The 23,346-nt window shown below is 45.1% G+C and overlaps 1 protein-coding gene across 1 annotated transcript in view; it reads left to right on the forward strand.

The window, feature by feature from the left end:
* The window catches only part of alk (ALK receptor tyrosine kinase), a gene marked incomplete at both ends in the record, with an annotated part of 283,418 nt that overhangs the window by 90,619 nt on the left and 169,453 nt on the right, over positions 1–23,346 (forward strand). The window contains 2 exons of the mRNA XM_079752297.1: positions 413–523; positions 14,751–14,918. Of these exons, the coding sequence (XP_079608423.1) occupies positions 413–523; positions 14,751–14,918 (279 nt within the window). The remainder of the gene's footprint in view (positions 1–412; positions 524–14,750; positions 14,919–23,346) is intronic.

The following is a 23,346-nucleotide window of genomic DNA, read 5'->3' on the forward strand; positions in this document are numbered from 1 at the left end:
CCTACAGATTCATTTCAAAAGGCACGGCGCCTCACTGTCGCTCAACATCCCCCCCCGTCCCCCCGCCGAGTCTTTGGGTTGAAGATTTCAATATTAACGACTTCGTTGTGTCTTTCTTCAAGGCTGAGGTCTGCTGGAGTCACAGTTTCATCTTTTTGATCAGCTAATTATGATATTAAAGACATAGTGTTATCGGTTGAAAGCCACTCACTCTAATGTCATCAAAGAACATTTGTAGACGTAAAGAAAAAATAATAAAAAAATGAAATAATAACAAATTACAGAACAAAGTGACAACTCCTGAATGACTTGACAAATTGTTGCATTATTCGCTTTTAAAGGCCAAGCGCAATGCGTCAACACTGCATTGTAAACACTTTAACGTTGTATTTTTTCTTTCTTTTCTCCGAAGGTGAGCCGTTGGCTGGCAGGAACGAGGCGGGCGTTCCCAGAGGCTACTGGAACTTCTCCTGGGTGGCAGAGGACAAGTTGGGCTTCCCCAGGGCCCGAGTGCCCGCTCCAGGTGAGTCCCCTTCCCTCCACGAACCCCCCTCCATCCATAATGACACAGCATGGCCATCAGGCGCCGGGACTAATGAGCGCAGCTGTCAGCTATCGGATTCGGTGGGGAAACGCTGCAGTGATAATCAATGGAAGGAGGTTGGCCCACTGGTGTGAGTGTGGTGGCACATCTGAATGTGCTCTGTCCATGCCCAAGTCAACTCACCACTTCCACCCATAAACGATGATTCTTTGTACATTGATTTAGATTTTTCTTGACGTTGCCAAAAGGCACATTATTTAACCTGCCATGTGAGGCATATAATGTTAAACAGCGGACAGACCAGGTCTTTCCATGAGCCGTGGTTGAGTGGTGGCCTGGTGTAAGTGGCGGGGCGTGCTAGGACCCAGGGAGGCCCTCGTTCTAAGCCCCCTGTAGTAGTGGCTGATGTATGGGGCTGTGGTGTCCCATCGGGCCCGATCAGCCTCTGTCCCCTTGGCGTCTGCGCCCTGCCAAGTCCCGGCTACGTTTGGTTTGCCGAGTCGCAAATGGATGAATGAATAAATATATAAGTGCATGGCGTCAGCAGGAGACCGCTGCCATGGTCTCTCATGGGGCACAGAGTACAATGTTTGGCTCTCTTACTCATCAGTGCATTGGAGTGGGTAATACAGAGGAAATGTGCCGTTCAGAAAACGTAAAAAAAAAGACTTCAATGCACACTTTAAGTGTGAGATGAAAGGACATGCATTTAGCCCCCGCAGAAGTAGAGGCATTACAGGAAGGACCATGGCAAGAATAATGAGCTGTCTTTTACTTTATTTTATTTTTGGAATGCATATTCATTCTGATTCAACGTTCCTGGAAAATGACCAAAGTAATGAAAGGTTGTTATCAAGTTGTCCTCACATATTTTCTTTATTTAAAGATGCTAATTCATGGAGTCCAGTGAGACTGCCAGGAAATAAGGACAAATATTGCATATTTAATAAACCAACAAAGCCAAACTCAAAGTTAAGAGTGGGAAAAGGATGGAAAGATTGGGAGCCAGAATTGGATGCCTGTGTGGGGGAGTGAGTGCGAAAAGATGGGTACCACCTAGCAAGAGAATCAAAGCAAAATGGAAGGAGATGAGGAGAGGAATGATGAGGAAGAGAGAGCGAGATGGATAGATTCAAACGGAAATGTTGCACTATTTTCACATCTTACATATTTGAGATGTAGACGGTTGAACTATAAGTCTGCAACGGCTGATTGAAATATTATCTCTGCAGCCTTTTTATCTACATTGCCGAATTAACAGCAGAGCCAAACTTTTGCATTTATGCATAGGAACGCAAAACATTCATGTGGCTGCTCTGAAATATAATGTGCAATATCCTCACAGTTGAAGTTATTCGGATTGTCGGTCGAGATTGAAACACCATCGCATTACTTACCACTAGTTATTTATTCATGTATATACAGTATTTTCCATAGAAAGGTCTGCATTGGTTGACACATTATTTCCACCCACAGGAATATTGAACGTTACCTCGGAACTGATGCCAAAATGAATGTACAATTTGCAGTACGGAAATGATGCATCAACAGGCCAGATATATGATGCATTATTTGCCAACTGCTTATTTGTTTCTAGCGCTTTTCCTTTAGGAGTGAACTGGATCGATGCGGAGCGTTATTGAGCTAAGTGTAGATACCAAGATGGTCCTGATTGACCTCAAAATGTCACCTTCGAAAATGATGAAGAGAGTGCACCCATCACTCCCATCACTACCATAAGAGGAGCAAAGGGAACCAGGAGAAATTGAAGAATGAGCATCACCTTTAGTCTCTAGGCATGCTTGAGCTGGGGGGTTGGTGTGTGCGTGCGTGTGCGTGCACCTGTGCGTGTTTGTTTGTGTGCGTTTTGTGTGTGTGCGCGCATGTGCATGCGTGTGGGCGTGTGCGTGCGTGCACATGTGTGCATAAGTAGGTGCTGTGTGCATGCGTGCGTCCGTCCATCTGTCTGTCGATGCGTGGGTGCCTCCGTGGGTGCAGCCACGTCGACCCCAGAGCCCTCTCTTCCTCTCTATCCCGCCGGCGGTACTAGAACGGTACGGCGCCGCGGCTCCACTGGGTGGGATCCCGTGGGAGGGTAGGGGAGGGTGGGGAGGGAGGTCAGGGTTTGGGGCCCTTGGGGGGAAGGTGTCGTATGCTGTAAGTGATAATTGAAGTTGTGTGTTTGACATGAAACTGCCAACCAGCTGTTTATAAAACACACGCCCCAGTTCACTGGATCCCCTCCACCTCCCCCTCTCCCTCTCTCTCTCCCTCCCCCACTCCCTCTCTCTCTCCCTCCCTCTCTCTCTCTCCCTCCCTCTCTCTCTCTCCCTCCCCCACTCCCTCTCTCTCTCCCTCTCTCTCTCTCCCTCCCCCACTCCCTCTCTCTCTCCCTCTCCCTCTCTCTCCCCACTCCCTCTCTCTCTCCCTCTCTCTCTCTCTCCCCCTCTCCCTCTCTCTCCCTCCCCCACTCCCTCTCTCTCCCTCTCTCTCTCCCTCTCTCTCTCCCTCTCTCTCTCTCTCCCCCTCTCCCTCTCTCTCCCTCCCCCACTCCCTCTCTCTCTCCCTCTCCCTCTCTCTCTCCCCCTCTCCCTCTCTCTCCCTCCCCCACTCCCTCTCTCTCTCCCTCTCCCTCTCTCTCTCCCCCTCTCCCTCTCTCTCCCTCCCCCACTCCCTCTCTCTCTCCCTCTCCCTCTCTCTCCCTCTCTCTCTCCCTCTCTCTCTCTCTCCCCCTCTCCCTCTCTCTCCCTCCCCCACTCCCCCTCTCTCTCCCTCTCCCTCCCCCACTCCCTCTCTCTCTCCCTCTCTCTCTCTCCCTCTCTCCCCCTCCCCCACTCCCTCTCTCTCTCTCTCTCCCCCTCTCCCTCTCTCTCCCTCCCCCACTCCCTCTCTCTCTCCCTCTCTCTCCCCCACTCCCTCTCTCTCTCCCTCTCTCTCCCGCCACCAGAGTTGAAGTCGCTGTGAAGGTGTCAGTTGGACAGCAGGATTCTCCAGGATGTTTTGATATTACATTTTTATTTAAGATAATTAGACTTTTACTGAATAAATTACTTTTCCTCCTTCGGTGCATTCATTAAGTGATGGACCCTGTTTCATTTTCTCCACCTTATTGGACAAAAAACGAAACAAAAAACAGCTGGGAGGTAAAATGGAGGAGTCGGTAAGGTTCGGGGGGCGGGGGGGGGGGTGGCACAGCTGGCCGGTAAAGGGGAGCGGATGGCCAGCAGGATTGCTCCGACTAAATAATTGAAAGCCCCTAAAAAGGCAGACAGGAAAAAAGGCAAATGAAAACCTGATGGCTACAAACTAAAGTTGGCTGCTTCAGCAGCAGCAGTACGATGGGCGAACACACTGTGACTTATTTATGTGTGGGCTGGTAGCGGTCAGGTGTGCTCTGCTGGCTAAACCGTTGTTTTACTTCCATGCGTGTGTGTGTGTGTGTGCATGTGTGATTTGTGTGTGTGTATGTGTGCTTTCACATAGGCTTCATTATTCAGTAATGGATGGTACTCGTTGAACTTGTTGAAGTCAAATTGTATAGCTCTAGCTCACACTAGCAACATCAACAAAAATGTGGTAAACGTTAAACTCAGTAGCCTACATTTCATTTAATGCGACACAATACAAAACATAACAATACAAAACAACTAGGGATGGCTTGTGTACATAATTTCAAGCTTTGAATACTTTGAGAAGAAAATAAAATGTAAATTCACGCTGTGTATACTCTCCTGCCTGAATCAGAGAGACCTCCGCTGCAGAATCAGAATGTGTTTTTATCAACTGATCGTTTTCACAGTATATATTTCACAGCCTTCTGTATCCACTCATCGGTGTGAGTCCGGCTTGGAAACAGAGCAGCTTCAGTGCAGCCAAAGGCTTTTCTGAGGACAAACAGCTGCCACAGTGGGAGAGTAGGCCTGATTCCAAGTATCACAAAGCAAATAGGTGGTTGGAGCATTGTACAAAGGTTTTAATGAAATTGCAAAGGAGCTATTTGGCCAAAAGGAAAAAAGATTACAACCTGATCTATTCATGTTGATTAAAGGACAAACTTGTTATCATTAGTAGGAAGTGCTTTTTGGGGATATTTTATATCTTGTTTAAACATTAAAATAGCTGCTAATTGCAGCCAATTTAGTATATAATATTATTATCACAAGCACTTAGTTTAAAGCTGCCTCTGTTGTTCTTTCCTATTCTCACACTGCACGCAACGTGTCAAAGTGCCATTGTACACTAATCAGATAGTGTTGTATCTGAAGACAAAGCTAAGAAAGGGTAATTCAGTCCTTCAATGTTTTGCTATTCTGGTGGTGCCGACGTGACCTCACCAGAAGCGATGACTGGAAGCGTTCTCTGACTGAGAGCTCTTTTGGGCCCTTACATATAACATTTTATTTTATCCCTTAGATATTAAGACGAAATTCTAGCTACGGCATGCAAATAGGCATGGACATAAAAAACAAAGAACCGTTCAAATAGTAAATTGTGATTTGAATACCTTCCAAAGCAGCGATTATCAGAATATCCGAAGATTTGGCCTCAGCACTAAATCACAACACAACGGAAACTGAACCAAGACAGAATCAGAACCGTGAAGAGGAGAGGTTTTTCATAAGCATGTCGAGCCGAAATAATTCAGCCGCCCACTTCAAACACTGTGCTGCTCTCTGTAGGGGAGTCAAACCCCCCCAGTACCACCCGTCCCCCAACATCTGGGCCTTTCCCGGGGCTTTAGAGCTTAGCCCGGTTGTGCCAGCAGCAGTGAACAGTGGAGCTTGGATCTTGGATCCCCCCCTCCCGGCTGCTCCTTCATCACAGCCATACTACAAGATGGCCATCTCTTCTTCTTCCTGTGAGCCGAGCCCGTCGCTGTTGGCATCAGGGGAGTCGGAATCTGTGGTCCAGTGCACCTGTCCAAACTTTTACTTCAGCACCCCCCCCGCCCCTCCGTTAGTATCTTCAATTCCTTTATAACTCCTCCTGTCTTTCTCTCTGTTTCCCTTGATGTTCCCCGGTGCCTCATTATCAGTCAATCATACCTTTATTCATGTAATAATGCTTTTTCGTGCGTGACAAAGGAAAAGTGCAGAACAGAGAACAAGCAATAAAAACAATTGAAGCGAAAGTAACAATCACAGAAATCTGAGACTCCCAAGAGCAGTTGATTGGGAAGACAGGATTAGAGAAATGGATTTAAATAAAGCCTGTGTGTTTAAAAGAGTGGGCAGACTGATCCTGATACTATTCCTCCGTAGACCAGAGAGAACAACGCCTCATTCACCGCACCGTGATGGGTTGAGGCAAAGTGTACCTCGCTTTGCCTCACACCCAAATGTGTGTGTGTGTGTGTGTGTGTGTGTGTGTGTGTGTGTGTGTGTGTATACATGTGTGTGTGTGCGTGTACATGTGTGTGTATGTGCGTGTACATGTGTGTGTGTGTGTGTGATCCAGATGGATAGCTCTGGTTCCAGCTGTGGCTTCCAGCTGCAGCGCAGGCGTACAAATGGATTCTGGCCACTTGACGAGTGGTTGTACCCGACAATAGAACATCTGCCTCTCTCAGCTGGTGCCACTGCCTGCTTGCTCTTTATGCAGTGGTGGCGGAATAGTGCAGGCTGGCAAAATCCAGAAAAGGGAAGAAATAAATACAACACGCACACACACACACACTCACAGACACACACACACACCCACACCCACACAGACGGACGCGTCGACTCAGGTGTCTGTGGTAGAGGTTAGATGTGTCCCTCTCGCGTGGCATTTGCTTGCTTTTATTATGCACTACGGGCAGCTTTACACACACACACACACACACACACACACACACACACACACACAAATCACCCCTGTAGGAGGCTGCCTGTTTTCACGTTGGTTTGGTGGATTACCTGCATACTGCAGTCTGTCTGTCCCCCCCCCCCCGCAAAAAAAACAACTAGATGTGAACATCTTGTTCTATGTATACCCCTGTCAAATCAGTAGAAAGTCACCTTAAAGTTCTCCAACTACTTTGAACATGTCACTGAGATTGTTGACTTGCGGTTTAACAACTTCATCAATGTATAGATGTGTTCACTGGAGGCCCGGAAGGTTAATTGAAAAAGTATACAGGGATATAGTGGCATGAGACCTATACATACGTAGCCATTACAAATCCATGGTTCCGTCTAGCGCTTGCTCTCAAGAATAGCCTCTCTCTCTCTCTCTCTCTCTCTCTCTCTCTCTCTCTCTCTCTCTCTCTCTCTCTCTCTCTCTCTCTCTCTCTCTCTCTCTCTCTCTCTCTCTCTCTCTCTCTCTCTCTCTCTCTCTCTCTCTCTCTCTCTCTCTCTCTCTCTCTCTCTCTCTCTCTCTCTCTCTCCCATTCTCAAGCATAGCCTTGATAGTGATAGTGATAATGATAGTGGTTTGATTATTCATTTACAAAAACAGGGAGAACAAAAGGATATCTTTTTAATATGGTGATATGATAATAACGAAGAATTCATTAATTTAGATGTGATAGGCAGTGCAGATAATATACATATTTTATGTGGTTGTACAGTTAATTTATTGTGTGTTGAGTACAATTTAAAGGTCGCCGGTGTCAGACAAATTCATCATTTTGTATTAAGTTTTTATTTGATAATAATAAATCAAAGGCTTTATATCTGTATGCAGCGGATTAGAGCTTCACAAAATAAAAGCGTACCGTGGCTGGTTGAACTACAAAAAATTAGAACGACGTGTCTTCAACAGGACTGAGGCTCGGTGCGTTTTTTACTTTCTTTTTACGCCCCTGATGTATTTTTTACTTTCTAAAGTGAAGGCGAAGGAAGCGAGTTCACCACCGTATCCGACAGTATCCCTTGATCTCTTTCCCTCTGCTTTATTCGAACCACTGGCATGAAGGACAGAGACATTGATTCAGTCAATCACTCCATATACCTACCCTTGTGTTTCGGATTGTGCCTTCATTTTAATGCTCTGGTGTCTCCCCATGTTTCTTTGGGCCATCACTTCATATTTTGCTTCAAAATAATGTTGCCATAAGCCAGCTCGCAATACTTTATATAATATTGCCTATATTATTGGTTGTGTCAAAGCCTGTTATATTGGTTCGCTTGACTTTTTCAAAGCTAGGATTCGCGTAAAACATCTTTCTAATGAAAACAAATTTTGGGGTGTTTGGGAAAATGGAGTGTGGTGGCGTTGGCAGCTTCAGTTAATGTTTCCACCTGTCACACTGCTTTTCACTGTTCCTCCTTTCAACGCACAATTAGTCATTCTATACCTGTACAGAACAAGCACACACATACAAACACACACACACACACGCACAAACACCCAGGGATGGGATCGTTACATGAACTGAGTATGAACTGCGTACGAACATGACGTTTAAAGTCTGTCTTCAGGGCCATTTGTGGAAAAGGGGTGGAGGGTGGGGCGCGGTATGTGAGAGGTGAGAAGATGGATTGCTTATTAGTCTGTGTTCCGACACTCGGATCTGAATGTTTGGCAAAAAAAAAATAGCTTGTAACCCGTCTATTTATCCGTCCTCCAGGCACCACCGGGGCTGTCGCTGTGGCTCTGACCTGCCTCAGAGAAAATACCCAAGACTTGAACATAAATAACAATCAATGCATCGGTAAATTAGGGCACGCCACCGCCCGCCATCCCCTCAAACCGCCCTGCCGCAATTGGAAAATCCAGCATTCATCATTCCGGTTCCATTCCATTAAGTGACGTTCCGCCAAGGGGATTTACCCACTCCACTCTTTTTTTTTTGGAGGTGAAGCAATTCATCTGGTGTCAAAAGCATCCATTATCATTTCACAAAATAACCAGGCACACAGACGTGTAAACGTGTTAGCCGCATGTTGGGCCAGATTCATCACCTCTGGCCTGTGTGTCGTTGAGGCCTCCGCTGACGGCCGGCTCTGTTCACTCTCATCTTAATGACCTTCGACAGGGTTCAGGAGCCCGGAGCTCGATCTCTGGCCTGCTTGATGAACGAGGTGTTAGGCGGTGGGGGGGTTCGGGGGGCAGACCCTTGTTAACACCCTGAAACCCGGAGGAGAAGCTCCAGTTAATTACTGAAACACAAAGTAATTTTGCCGGAGGTCTGAAGAACTTCCCCAGCCGTGGAAAATATGTAATTCTTTTAATTACTGAATCAACAAAATTCTTGTTTACGAGACACAATGAGATTAGTTTTTCCGTACGATGCGTTTATTCCATTCATTTCCCGAATTGTCGCCATTTACCACACAATGTGTCGCCATGATCGATGAGTAAATTAACAAAAAATGACCTATAATGGATGCTTAGCAGTTTCCTTTTTATAACAACCTACCTTAATATACACCTTGCCACTGAGATACAAGCTTCAAATATCACAACAGCTTACATAGAATCATCATTCATTATTTTACCATCATACTGACTTTATCGCAGATGAGTGCATTTTCTTTTGCCCCAGGCTCGTTCTGGCCTCCGGCTCGTTCACAGCAGGACACCAACGCAACTGGGAGATAATTGGAAGGTTTTGATGCCAAGGCAATAAGGAAACCTTGATAATACTGAAACATTATTAGGCCATATGGGAGAAATTTACCATATGTTTAAAAGGAGTATAATCATTATCCTGCCGATATGGATTAAATCAGTGTGGAAAAAGCACTGAGTCAAAGCAGGACTACATTCTGAGTGTTGCTCATTGACATGTTCTACTGCCAATGAGATGAACCTCGTTTACTTGGCTGACTGAGTAGATCCCTAAAGCGGTAAACCTGGCAGAAAGACACAGGGAGGGCTTTATGACGGCCACAAAGGAGAAAGGAGTCCCCTTCGTTCTTCCTCTCTCATTTTACTTCTGCTCGTGAGGTGAATGTTACTGAAGCTTTACTTAAGATTGTTTTTGTCACACATGTAAACTACCCCTGAGATAATTTCATCTCATAAGTACATGTGAGTTACTATGTCTCTATTATATCAGTTCAATTAGTAAGTTTACAAGTGGATTTTACCCACTGAATATCTCACTGCCTTACATCATATGTAGCAGTAATGTTTTAGATGTCAAGTTTAGTTGTCATCTACTGGGATTACAGAGTAGGAGGATAAGTTTGTGTTTGTTCAGTGGGGAACTGGGGTGGGGAACACAGGGGAGTAGTTAGATATCCAGGCCAAATGCATAGGGTGTTGTGATTGGTCAGTGCATATAGGAGTGTGAGACAGAGGTATTGAACCCCCAACTCACATGTGGGACGGGACGCAACCAAGGAGTCAGTTGGTAAAAGCAGGAGTCGGCTCAGAGAATTGCAGGTTGGAAAAAATGGTGCCGATTTATTTACAGTGCCAAAAAGTACAAAAAGTCACAAAAAAGAATAAAGCCTCTCGGCAAGCTGTTGCATATCAAATGCCCGTCCTCTATCCCCCACCATGTCTCTCCATTAAATAGGCCTACCAATCAGGGCCGATTGGGAGAGACCAATGGGACAGGTGACACATCAATATAACATGATCAATCAAACACCACAGAATAATAGCCCCAACACTATATGTTCATCAAACGATGCATACAAATACACACACACACACACACACACACACACACACACACACACACACACACACACACACACACACACAACACAACACAGTCTTTGATAAATAAATCACACCAACCATAACGACACTCAGAAGTACAAACGCTACCTCACCACCCCCGCCATTAGCAAACCAAATGAACTGTCCCGGAACAGAAAATAAAGCCCTGGTTCCCATGCGGCACGCGTTCCCCATGGACCAGTTTGCCGGACGGACAGGAAGAAAGGTAGTTGACAAACAAATGTATGTGTGAATTATCTAGCATGTTGTAAATAAATGGAGTGTATTAAACTGTGGTGTGTGGTTGTTTGTAGTGTGGTGCTATGTGTGTATGCAAAGGTAAACGGCTAAATGGTAGCATCTGGGGAAATGCGACCCTCGCTTTTCACAAGGAGGACATTTTGGAAATATAGCATGAAGCCTGATCAAGAATGGGAGTTCTTTGTTAGTGATAATAAGTCTTTATCTTTCGAACTTTGGCTTTCTCGACCTCTCTTGTTTTGTTAAAGTGTTGCGCTTATCCACGACGGCGGACAGATTTTCAGTGGATGCTTATATAATATACATTATGGCACAGCTATAGCAAAAATCAAACAGGGTAATATAATATATTGAGTTAAGAGATATAAGAAAATGCATATGCAAACCAAAATTACATACATTTGCACTGCATTTGATTGGAAATTGCAGGTGGATTGTGTAAACATGTTGATAACAGTGAGACGGACCAATTACATTTATAAAGCGGTTTCAAATATTCCAAGATTTGTTTAAGAAACTCAAAAATATTACATAAAATGAAAATAATTGTCATTGGTGGGTTGAAGGAAATTTTAGTTTCCTTCAAACCGTCCTCTTGTAAAAAAGAGGACCTGCACACAAATCCAACAAAAAACAACATGTATACTGTATACTAGACTTGCCCAACAGAAATGGCAGCTTTTTAAGTCATTTAGAACAGTTGGGTAGAGTTGAATTTTGTTTATACTCTTGCCATATGCTGGATATAGCATTTTATTTAAAGTCAATGAACCCCAAATTATTTTTGTTGTATCATACACTACTATACTTACACAAAAAATACATATTCATCAACAAAATCCCAAATCTCAATGTATGTGTATGTGTAATAGAGTACAATAATCAATCCCTGATATTCTTTCTCGCACAAACATATTGGCAGAAATGAGAGCTGGAGGGCAAATGTCAAACATCGGATATCCACAGTGATTCTCAAAGTCAATACCATTGAATGGAAAGTAACACTTTAAGGGCTGATAGGGGAGTGATGGAAAGGTCACCGGTACTCTCTGTCTCTCCTCACATCCGGAGAGAAAACCATCGCAAAGGCAACAGGGCGGTGAGGGAGGGCATGTCAAATGAATACATCTCCCTCTATCATAATGCTCCTTCACACACTCCCTCTACTTCTCAGTCCGTCTCATTTTCTTACTGTGTCTCTCTTTCTAACAGTGACTGTCTGTCTATCCCTGTCCCTCACTCTCTCTCTCTCTCTCTCTCTCTCTCTCTCTCTCCTCTCTCTCTCTAACCTCCCTCCTCTCTCTCTCTAACCTCCCTCCTCTCTCTCTCCACCCTCTGTCTCTCTCTCTCTCTCTCTCTCTCTCTCTCTCTCTCTCTCTCTCTCTCTCCTCTCTCTCTCTAACCTCCCTCCTCTCTCTCTCTAACCTCCCTCCTCTCTCTCTCTAACCTCCCTCCTCTCTCTCTCCACCCTCTGTCTCTCTCTCTCTCTCTCTCTCTCTCTCTCCTCTCTCTCTCTAACCTCCCTCCTCTCTCTCTCTAACCTCCCTCCTCTCTCTCTCCACCCTCTGTCTCTCTCTCTCTCTCTCTCTCTCTCTCTCTCTCTCTCTCTCCTCTCTCCTCTCTCTCTCTAACCTCCCTCCTCTCTCTCTCTAACCTCCCTCCTCTCTCTCTCCACCCTCTGTCTCTCTCTCTCTCTCTCTCTCTCTCTCTCTCTCTCTCTCTCTCACGTTCCACTGGCAGTCTCACGTTCTGGGGGAGCCGTCTCTGTCTCTTTAGCCGCCAGTTGAATGGTATTGCTCCACTTTAGTTGGCAGCCCGGTGTTCCTGAGCTTAACTCCTAAGGTGGAGCCAAATGCCTGTGCGTGCCGTGCACACTGGTGTGATGTCTAAGCGTGGCAAAACGGGATGAGACTTAGCTTTCGCCCATGGCTCTAGGTTGGTGTTAGTGTGCAGTGTGTAAGGTATGCAAATTGGTTAATGTATTCGATGTGCAAGATGTATTTTTTTTGCTATGAATTAACTGGGATTCACACACGCACACGTATTGGAAAATATAAAGCTTTAAAAGGGCTTCTTGTCTTTTGAAAAAACGATATGGTCCATCAACCGATGGACCATATAGTCATGATAAATCCCTCCGGCCTTTAACGCCAACTTAAATTAAGTGTGTTTTTCACTGTTACCATTGGTCAGCAGAACTGTACTGATTCAAACCATTACGGCCCAAACTTTGAAAGGTCGATTAACCTTTTATCGGACACCCATTTTATCACTCTTATATCACAGAAACACAGGCGTTTATTGAACGCCACTCATTGGCCTTTCGCTGTGACCTCCTCGCTATTGCCACAGCTCATTGGCCCGCAGGGTCCTCACTGATTATCGGCTATTGGCACCAATGAGTGAACGAGTTTTGCTGAAAGCGTTTTAAAGAGAAAAAAAAACATGATCTTTTACCGTGACTAATTCAAGGCAAGTCAAGAATATAGAAAGTGCCACCGTGTCCTCTAAAGTCAGCCGGTTCTCACTTGGTCAACCAAGTAATTTTCAGTCAGCTCTAATGGAGTCCTGCGTTGGGCTACTATAATACCACTTCATTACCCAGGGCTTAGCGGCCCGGCCCCATTGTACATGTCTAGACACCGGGAGAGGGCCGCAGCTAATCTGTAAAACAGCCCCCCGTTAGAACCCCATTCAGAACAGAACCCACCATTGGACCGGATCACGCGTGATGCACATGCAAAAAAACGATTAAAAAGTTACCACATGGGAGTGTCTGGCCCCTTTTCAAATCTTGTCATCCCAGTAATCAAAACGCTTTCGATTTCGGCCCCCATGGGTGGGCCCTTACGATCCAGCAGGGGCTCCCTGTCCCCGCCGCTCTGCGGTCTAAATGGATAATAATCAGATGGCGATGATCGACTCTAAATGCTGCACTGTTTCCCCTCCGTCTAATTGCGTCCCCCTCCACCCTTCCCCTCTCCCACCCTGCCACCACAGCGCTCGGTTACAGTGCCGCCGCCGGGGGGCTAATGCAGGGACATCCTTCCCTCATGTAAGCTACATGCAAGCTACCATGACACAGCAGCCACATGTATCAAGCCCCATCTGTCAAGCCCCATCTATCAAGCCCCATGTATTCAGCTGGGAAGGAACGTGCCGTGGTTGGTATTCGAACGAGATCGACTCCCAGCCAGAAGGTCCTGATTCCTGATCCCCCTGTTGCCTGAAGCCTAGTCTGTACGCATCCTGGAGGAAGACGCCTAGCATACCTAGCTGCTCTTAAATAAGCAGAATACGGACACAGTGTGAGTCGCTTCGGATCAAAAGCGTCTGCTTAATGACAGAAAAAAAAAAAAAAAGCCAAGTGTGCATGATAAAAGGGATGATCCGCAGGAGTGGTTGTGCCGTCTGTTGGGAGGGAGACGGTTGGGGGTGTAGGGGGTAGTGGTTGGGAGGCCGGGGTGGAGGTGGAGGATGAGTGGGTGGGGCCCGTGGCCTGTGATTCCACAGTGAGAGGAGCAATGTGGGGGAGCGCTTGGCATTAGCGCGGTAATACCCCCAACTCCTGCCTCTCTAAACTCCACGCCTGTTAGGGCCTGTTGCATTAGGCATGAGGCCTCGGAGGGAGAGGCCATGGTGAACGTCTCAATCATAACGATGTGCCCTTAAGACGACGATGGGGATCCACTGCCGCTTAGGCGCGCTGTATCGGCGATGTGACGTCTTATATATAATGAAATGCTAAACCTTGTGTATGAGAGGAGCAAACGCTAACCCTGTTGCCATGGCAACTGCTTACGCTCACTGTGTGCTTATCTGAAGTCGCACTAGTACGTGCAACTGGAATAAATATTAAAAAAAGGGCTTGAGGAAGAGGGAGTGTCAACGGCTATGCTGACCGGGTAAAAGTTAGGAAAATTTCGATCTCAGAATGGAAATAGTTTCCCTTTGTAAGCTAATCTTTGATCTTAAATCCACAGACGGATGTGGGTTGGAGAATATTGCAACCAAATCATATCATACTCTCGAAATTGGTTGGAATGTTTAGTATTGAATTAATTTAGTAGCTAGAATTGAATCGAAAAGCAGGAGATGCAGAAGGCCTTGGGCAACATTTGTTTTCAGTGTTTTTTCAGTAAACTATCCATCCCTACTGAGTACCAATGTAGTTAGACTGATTACTAATAATTAATGTGAATAATACGAACATTAAGGGATGACTTGTATTCCTCTAGCCATCCTTTGGATTGAAAACCCACCAATACAACCAACTCCAGTCCTACCCCTGTTCAGCCTCACCAATTACAAACCTAACATGATCCACCCTTGGTTCTTTCACCAGATCGCAGATGCAACAGCAACAGCAAATCGTGTGACAAGCAGCCCCCGCTCAACCCTGAGGTGACATGGAGCATCGTGGCGGCTGAAGACCCTCACCCGGACGGGGACGACTGGAGGAACGAGGACAAGGAGGGAAGCCCCCAGGGGTGGGAGGAAGGTAAGACAGAAGGTATCACCCTTTGCCCCGTGCTTCTTACTCGCAAACCTGTTGCCTCTACCCCGCCCCTCACATGCTCTACTGCTGATTCCTGCGCTGAGATGGCGTTGTATTTGGGTGGTGGGTGTCTCATATCAGTGGTTGTGTGGCTCACCAAAAGAGGGGAATTTTCCCCATAATCACCTTTAATCATGTATGTTTGTTCGTTCAGACGTTTAGAAAAGGATGCATTACTGCCTAGGATTTACATTATTTAGAAGGGTATTTATGTATATTGCTTCGTACATGCTTCGCGATTTGAAAACTATGTAAATCGTGTGGTCGTCGTTTTTCCAGTCGGGGCTGATGGAGAACACAAATCCCAGAGGAACGACGTCTATGTTCCAACTTTTCAACAGATCCTTCTGACGGCTCCCTTTAAATGCCAGTCTGAGTGAATGGCAGGTTTTGCTCAAAGTGTTATTGAGAGAGGGTATTTTATAACAAAGTTCCGCCGGGTAAGGAGTAAAGTGAACGTAGTTTGCCGCTTCGGCAGTCTGCAGCGTGCATCTTGTATTGAATCTTCCATAACCTCCAGCTTCATTCATTTTCATACTGTGAGAGAGGTGGATAAACAGCCTCTATCGTCTTATCTCCTGAGGTGACGGTGAAACGGAGACACACAAGAATCTATTTATTTCCTAAAATGATTCTTTCCTTTTAACGTTTTCGGTGTTTGGTTTGTTTATCGCGGGCCAGAGGTGTGTGTGATCAGATGGGGTTGGGCTCTTGATGTGGTGGAACAATGTAATATATAGTCCCAGGGATCGTAGGATGTATAATAAACAGTCAAAGGGTTGACTCTATGTTTGTGTGTGCACACATTTTTATCACAAGTTATCAGCCGTGTTATCAATGTGATTTTCCTTTGATTTTAAGTATAGTCTCTTCTTCCTGACTTGCGGTCGACCTAATGTAGGCTTGACTTCAATGCAAAGGCTGTTTAATGATTACATATCTTACGTACCATGAAAGGCCATACCTCCCATGTGGCCTGGATTGATTTGATAAAAAAAGTAATATATTAGAAAAATAAATATTGGATGAGGACCTGACTTTTGCCGATCGCAATCGAGAGAATGGCAAGCTTTCAAAACAGTAGGAAGGAGAAATTATATTAAGTGATATATGACAGATTGCCTGATAGCTTAATACACAGAGAAAGCCGCTGACGATACGGCTCTGTTAATAATGTATGCTCTGATGTCCGTTATAAAGCCAGAGGACTTATACAGGCAGTATCAATGATGTACTTTTAACCGGCATCAAACCCTAGCACACCTAGCCCTCTGACCACTTACCACCGCCGTAATCAAAGCCGTAAACGTATGCACGGCAGCCTTAGAAAATGCAGCCGATTGAAGTTATGTGTCATGAAAGTACAAAGGAATACAAAGGCAATGTATGTGCATAATCATAGTGGAGCGCCTCTGTTAGCCACAATAGAGCCGGCGTGTTTTGAATAATTGAGCCAGGCGAGCGGCTGTCTCCAAGCATTTCACTCGTGCTCGCATTATAAAAAAGATGGAAATTAAGGGCAAAATGTTTAAAACCGGGGATCTGTGGAGTCCCCGCTTTTATATGATTCAAATATATTTTCACAAATCATATGAAGCAACAAGTAATAAGGTACAGATAGTTCTCCCTATGGATTAGCTCACACAAATGACCTATTGGATGAAACTTTTGCTTTCTAACTAACTAAAACAATCATTCATTTCAGCATTACTGAGTGCTTACAAAGAACTGTCAACATATTTTAAATAGTTAGTAAATCATTAACTAACACTTTATAAATGATATTATAATTTATTTTGATTTAACTAATGTAAAGATACAGTACTGTTATCATAACACTTCGAGAGATGTTTCAGTTAATCTTAAAGAACTTAAATGATCTAATCATCAAAATAATTTGCAGTGTAAGGTAATGTTAAAGAAACACTGACTAAATCGGTTATATATTTATCAGTGCTATTCTTCATTATGTCCTTGGCCAGCCATCGAGGCACCTTTGTCGTCCTCTGTGACTGAAAAGTGGAGGACTTTAGCCACATTAGCATCACTGGCTAAAGAGACTAATGAGGAGTGCTGCAGGCGGTGCTACCTTTTGGCAAGACAATTAGCATAAGACTTCATGTGTAGCATTTGGAACAAGAGGGAAACTCATTACAGTTAACATCTGGTGACACTTTTCCTCTATCCTCAAAGGCCAGCGCCGTGTGGCAAAACTAGAACGGAAGACCGACACTTGTTACTCTCAGACCCTGGCAGCGCATTTTGGAGAGCCGTAAAGGTGAAGCTCAGTGATATTACCATATGCACTTAGCCATACCGCGAGCGATACTGCGCAATGCCAGGCTATACTGCGCTAGACTGTGCTAACACTTTTCCCAGAGCCAAATACGTCCTTAGTGACCCTTATCGTGTTGATGGAAAATGAGTCACAGCTGTCCCCTATAACCTACAGCCTGAGCTTCAGCGATGCTGCCTTGAAGCACAATGGTGGAAGGAGAAATAAAAGTAAATAAAAAAATTGCATTCGACTACTATAAATTGCCTTGTTGACAAAAGTGGTTGGTCTCAAGTGCATGCCTTCCATCGCCCCTACCCCGGTGCAGAAGCAGCGTGGGTTTATGGTAGTGCATTGATCTCTCGCTGTGTGCATAGGGGCCAGGGAGGCATCAGGTGGAGTTAGGGGCTGAATGACAGACACAGAGATATGCATTGTAATCCCTTTTTTATTTTTTTTCCCCCGGAGTTGGTGTCTTTGTTTTAAATGGAGAGTAAGACTGGAACCGAGACTGATTCTTTCACCTGCCAACTCAGGAAATTGACGGCGCATTATAGAGGTCTATAGAAGAAAGGGCTTATCTCAGCTTATATTTTTCTCTCTGGTGTTAGTGAAGGGGTCTCTCCACGGCGATGGTATTAAATCAATAGGATTTTTTGCTTCATCTCAGTTTTGGATTTATTCTTACTTGCATTACTACGTCTGAGGTGGGGCCAGAGGGGGCCAGTGCCGCCCTTAAGAACAAACTTTGCCCCCCCACCCCCTTCTATCAGGATGATAGAATTAGCCACATTAATGTTCTTTGCAATAAAGACATATCTTACCCTATATCATAATACGTAAATCAATAAACCATGAAAACAAAAACGGGTGGAATATAAATGTACCAAATTAAAGTTTCCCAATCGATGTCCCAAATCCTATTAGTTGTGTGTTTCACCAAGCAAAGTCAATAATTGCAATGTTCTTTGCTTCGCTTCAGTGTGCACTCTGCCTGCAGTGGTATGTTATACCTCGATCTTACCTGTAAAATCAGATGGATAAACATTGCCTACTCCTTGTTTATGACACAAATTAAAGCTTGCTTTTGAAAGGTAAACAGCAAAGATGGCAATCAAAAGTTTTCTCTTGGACCTTCTTGACAATAAAGCACAGCCACTCACACGAGCAACCTCAAAATCCCGCTGCACGGACAAAACCACAGACCTTGTGAATGATGTTGCCATGGCTCTGCCGACGAATTGACACAAATTGTTGTCGGGACCAAATGAATGACAGTTTTCACTTGTAATTTTACTTCTGTTGCTGTAATCCCTTTGAAATCCGGCTGCAAACATTATATATCCTTACCTATTTGGCACAGCATGACAGGACGATGGCGAAAAGGGTCGGGACAACTCTGTGACATGGTGTGGGATGATTTTCCATTCGTACTGGTGCCATTATTACCCTCCATAACATGCACAATCAGTGTTTGCTTTTTCACAGAGGCATCATTACAGGACAAACGCATGTGTCAATCATGACACTAATTATGGGTCTGCTCCTTTTCTGTACCGGGGCACTGGTAGCACACTTATCGTCCCAAGTTCAGTCATAAGCTCAGTCACCACTGAGCTAATTGGAGCACGTGCATCATCATCATCATCATCGTCTTCATCCCCTCATTTATCGTGCAATGCAGGCCTGATGTTTGGGGAACGATTCAAGAGGAAGTCCAAATGTGTGCTGTCACTGTGGTGGAGTAACTCGATCAAAGTCTCACGTAGACCCACACAAAGCCCTTAAACATGAGGATTCTCCGTGTGCCCTCCCCCCCCCCCCCACACCCCTGTTGTAAGAGGTTACATAAGCAGCACAGTTATTTTAAGCCACTTCACATCATGAACAACACTTGGCCCCTCTCTGTGTGATCAAGTGTTACGAAGCGGAACCCAAGCGCGCGCCACATCTTAAAAAGTTAAAGTTAAAGCTTGTTCGAAATCTATTGAGGATGTCTGCGGATGATACAAGCTGTGTGTGTGTGTGTGTGTGTGTGCTTGTGTGTGTGTGTGTGTGGTTGAAAGACGTACATCACACTGACTAAATTATTATGATTGATTATTGACTGATTGCAGATTTATCTTCTTTTTATAATACATGACAATGTTTCTATGTGGAGGCACTTTGAGTCTGCCTCGTGTATGAAAAGTGCCATATAAATAAAGTTTCCTTGCCTTGCCTTGCCTATAACCGGGATTCAACCACTAGTTGAACCGGTCTGCTGCTCTCGTACTGATATATTGTTACTAAAACTTTGATGTTTGTTTGTTTTGTTTGTATCAAGGTGTCCAACACGTGTCCCATTGTATTTACATATACTCGAAAGACTATAATGACTGGCATGCAGATAGTTTCCCCTGTCGTGTGTCTCTAGCTATCTGCCACGCCAAAGACACATTTTTTCTTTTCCAGAAGTGCCCGACTTGGACCTTAGGCGCTGAATTCGTATTCATCAAACCAGCCTGACAAATCTGTTCTTGCGGTTGCGTCGGCTCTCTCACTATCTCTAATGAAGGAAAAGGCTCAACGATAGAGTAAAGAAACCTGAGCCGGCCAGCCCCTGAATTTATTATGACACTCAGAACTTTGACAAAAAATAAATAAACTGCCACTCCTTTCACATAGAAGCTACCTTGAGCCACAGCCTTATAATGCGAGTGGGAGTCGCAGCCTGACCCCAGTTCAACGCGCTGGTTTGTGAGAGAGAATACCGGAAGTGATGATGGCCGATGACTTTCTCGGAAAGTTTTACAATGAGTCAGGGTAAAAACTTGATTTGCTACGGTTGCTTATTACTTATTCTTAGTAAAATGACTTTTGTGCCGATCATTGGTCCATTTACCACAGAAGAAATAGCGCTGTACTTCAACCATTCAATTATCCTTTTTTCCTCCTCATCTTGAAACATTGTTTTTCCTAGAGTGCCATAAGGGCGTGTGGAATATCACCCAGAGACGTCGAGTCAATGAGTCCTCCTTTGTCTTCCTATGGCGAGCATGTGGTGTCGCAGCAATGCACTAGCGAGGCTGTAGTGGCCCATCTGTTTGTCTGTGATGAATGATGTGCATGTGGAAAAGCAGCTTCTCAAAAAAAAACCCTACTGAACAAGACAAGGACTAAGTTAGGATGCGCTAATTTTCTTGTCAGAAACAGTGCTGGCCATACTTCAATTGTAGGGAAAATAAATTCAATCAACAGGATTCATTTTAAGTAATTATAGCTTTTTATTTCGACCGCATGAGCTGAATTAAATATTACAGATGAATATATTGTTGAATTATAAGTATGCCCATATATATAAATAATTATCGTTAAATTATGGCTAAATTATCGTAGTGAAACTCAAGCTCTAATGGATAAAAAGATTTCGCACCACGCAGAAATGATCACGTTAACACGCGGTATGCCTGTTCTATTAAGGGTTCCCACTCACATCATATGCAAATCCTAACAGCAATGTAACACACAATCCTATAATTCTACAGTTAAATTAAAACTCCCAAGATCTGCAGACACTACAGAGTAATTAACTCGGAAAACGATGTATAATTAGCGGCCAGGGAAATAACCTACATGAAACAGTTCCAGCACTTTTTTTGTTGAGAATGTATTCGCCCAAAGGAAATAGTTTTGCCCTTCAACTGGAGCTCATTGTGATCCATCGCTGCATCGCTGGCTCGCCGCCCTATGTTCAGAGCATGTCTTACACAGTTTGGGTCAACAGACCCCTGTCGGCACATGTGAGAAGGCCAGGTGTCATGCACAGTGTATGTGTGAGACTGTGCGTGCGTGTGTGTGTGTGTGTGTGTGTGTGTGTGTGTGTCGGTTTGTTTCTGTCTGTGTTTGTGTTTGTGTGTGTGAGACTGTGTGTGTCAGTGTGTGTGTGTGCATGTGTGTGTGTGTCAGTGTGCGTGTGTGTCAGTGTGTGTTTGCAGTGTGCAGCCCCGTAATGCAGCATAGCCTCCAGGGCTTATTCTCACCAGGAAATCCTTAAAAAAAATAAAGAAAATCACTAACCCACCCAGAGAGAACGAGCTAACGAGAGCGCATGGATCAATCAAGACAGGCCATGACAGGCATAGGGTAGTGGATAGTATAGGTTGTAATGTGCACTCTGACCTTGGGGTGGGGTGGGATGAGGGAGGCTAGACATCAAGCAGGGGGTTGTTGATAATGCAGCAGGTGGGGGATTTCTATCACCGCCCTAATAATTGTAGAGCGACTCCACCCAGCCCCAGACTGTTAGACACTGAGGTCGGCGTGGTGAAGCCGGGCTCCGAATGTTGCACGATAGTACCGAGTCACGCGTTGTCTCTGTGATTTATTACTCCACCCAGGCCCCCCCCCTAGGAACCACAATGGCATCCTAATTGTACCCCACTTCCAACATCAATGCAATTACCACAGCAATTCCCCCCCTCCCTGCTTGTGAGGTACAACCAAGAAGCAGCTGAACCAAAGCGGAAACATTACAAAACATGGCAGGCACCCCACGGGACGCCGCACCGTGTGTTTTCGCACGGAGGCCTCGATGTGACAAAATGGAACCTGTTAACGTATGTGCCTGTGAGGAATCATGGAGGACGGCGGGGGGCTAGCAGCACAGGCACAAGTGTGATGTGATACTCTCCGCGGCTCCTAGATAGCATCTCGGCTGCGCGCCGCAGCATGTTCAACACGCTGTGACCCCCGCCCTTCCCTCAGGCTAACAACAATGGCCGTCGCTGTGGGATTTGGAGACGCCGTGATTCCATCCATCCTCTTTCTCTGGGTCTGACTGTCCCTCTGTCAGAAACATGGCTCTCGTCCTTCTCTCTCTCTTCTAATGGACCTCTGTCAACACGTACAGCAGAAGGATGCCATTAACAAGATGACATTACTGCGTTTGCTTTTATCATTCCATTCAATTTGATTGTTAATAGGAAACAGCTGTACCTAGGAGTCTTGTTATGTTTAAGCTGGTGCTGTTGTTGTTCTTTACCTCTCACCCCAAACAGCTAACTAGTCGCGCCTGCAGAAGACTGCAACCGTTTAAGTTGTAATGCATGTCCCGTCGTCTCAGAGAATATCATCTTCCCTCTCCAATGCCTTGGCCATTTTGGGCTGTATTCCGTACAGTCTTGCATTTTATCAACATCATCATTTGATGAATAATGTCGGGAGGGGAAGGCAGAATAAAACCTTCATTTTTTGTTTAAAAGTAGAAAAACATACATTTATTTCATACTTTGAGATAATATTTTGCAATAAGAATCCAGGCGTAGGAGTTAATCTCTCTGTCTCACCGAATGTGTTTCCCCATGGGTGCACTGCTGAAATACTTTCATACACTTACATATTAGGGGCCGTTATTTAAGCAATCCGGCACTTTTCACTCCTTCTTGAGTTTGGTATCGACCCAGAGGTCGGTTGCATGATTGCAAATGCCGTCCGCACTCCATCCAATAGCCAAACTGCCTCCCCAGGCCATGCGTTTGTCCTTCATCAGCGCCAATCGATTCTGCTCCGCAAAACACCAACGCCTCGAAGAATGTGTCCTGTGTTTGTGTGTGTATACCGAATACACACAAGTGTGTCATAAGTGAGCTGAATAGATTCAGTCAAGATATATTCATCCTTTGCATTCCCCAGACCTGGTTGCAGTTTTTGCAGTGATGCAAGGGATTGTCCAATTTCATGCATTCATACAACCGAAGCACAAATCACTGGAGATCACATCTCTGACCCCTTTTTTATACTTGGAGGTTGAGCAGGGTGGGTGTGTGGCGATGGGGACGGTGTGTGTGCGTGCATGCGTGCGTAGGCGTGCACGTGCGTGTGTGCGTGTGCTTGGGAGAAGGATGGGAGGAACACAGGTTTGGTCTAATTCTCGGCGGTGGGGCCCGTGTTCCATCAGTGACCCAGTCATGTTTGATTAATTAGACTCTTTTGACGGAGTCTCCCTGAAGGCTCTTCTGCTTTTTTGGTGTGGGATCATCTCATCTGCACTATTACTCACATGCTTGCGCATGCATGCACACAAACACAGACAAACACACACATGAACATAAACACACACACACACAC

This window comes from Pollachius pollachius (genome assembly GCF_949987615.1).
Source record: "Pollachius pollachius genome assembly, chromosome: 15".
Taxonomy (NCBI): domain Eukaryota; kingdom Metazoa; phylum Chordata; class Actinopteri; order Gadiformes; family Gadidae; genus Pollachius; species Pollachius pollachius.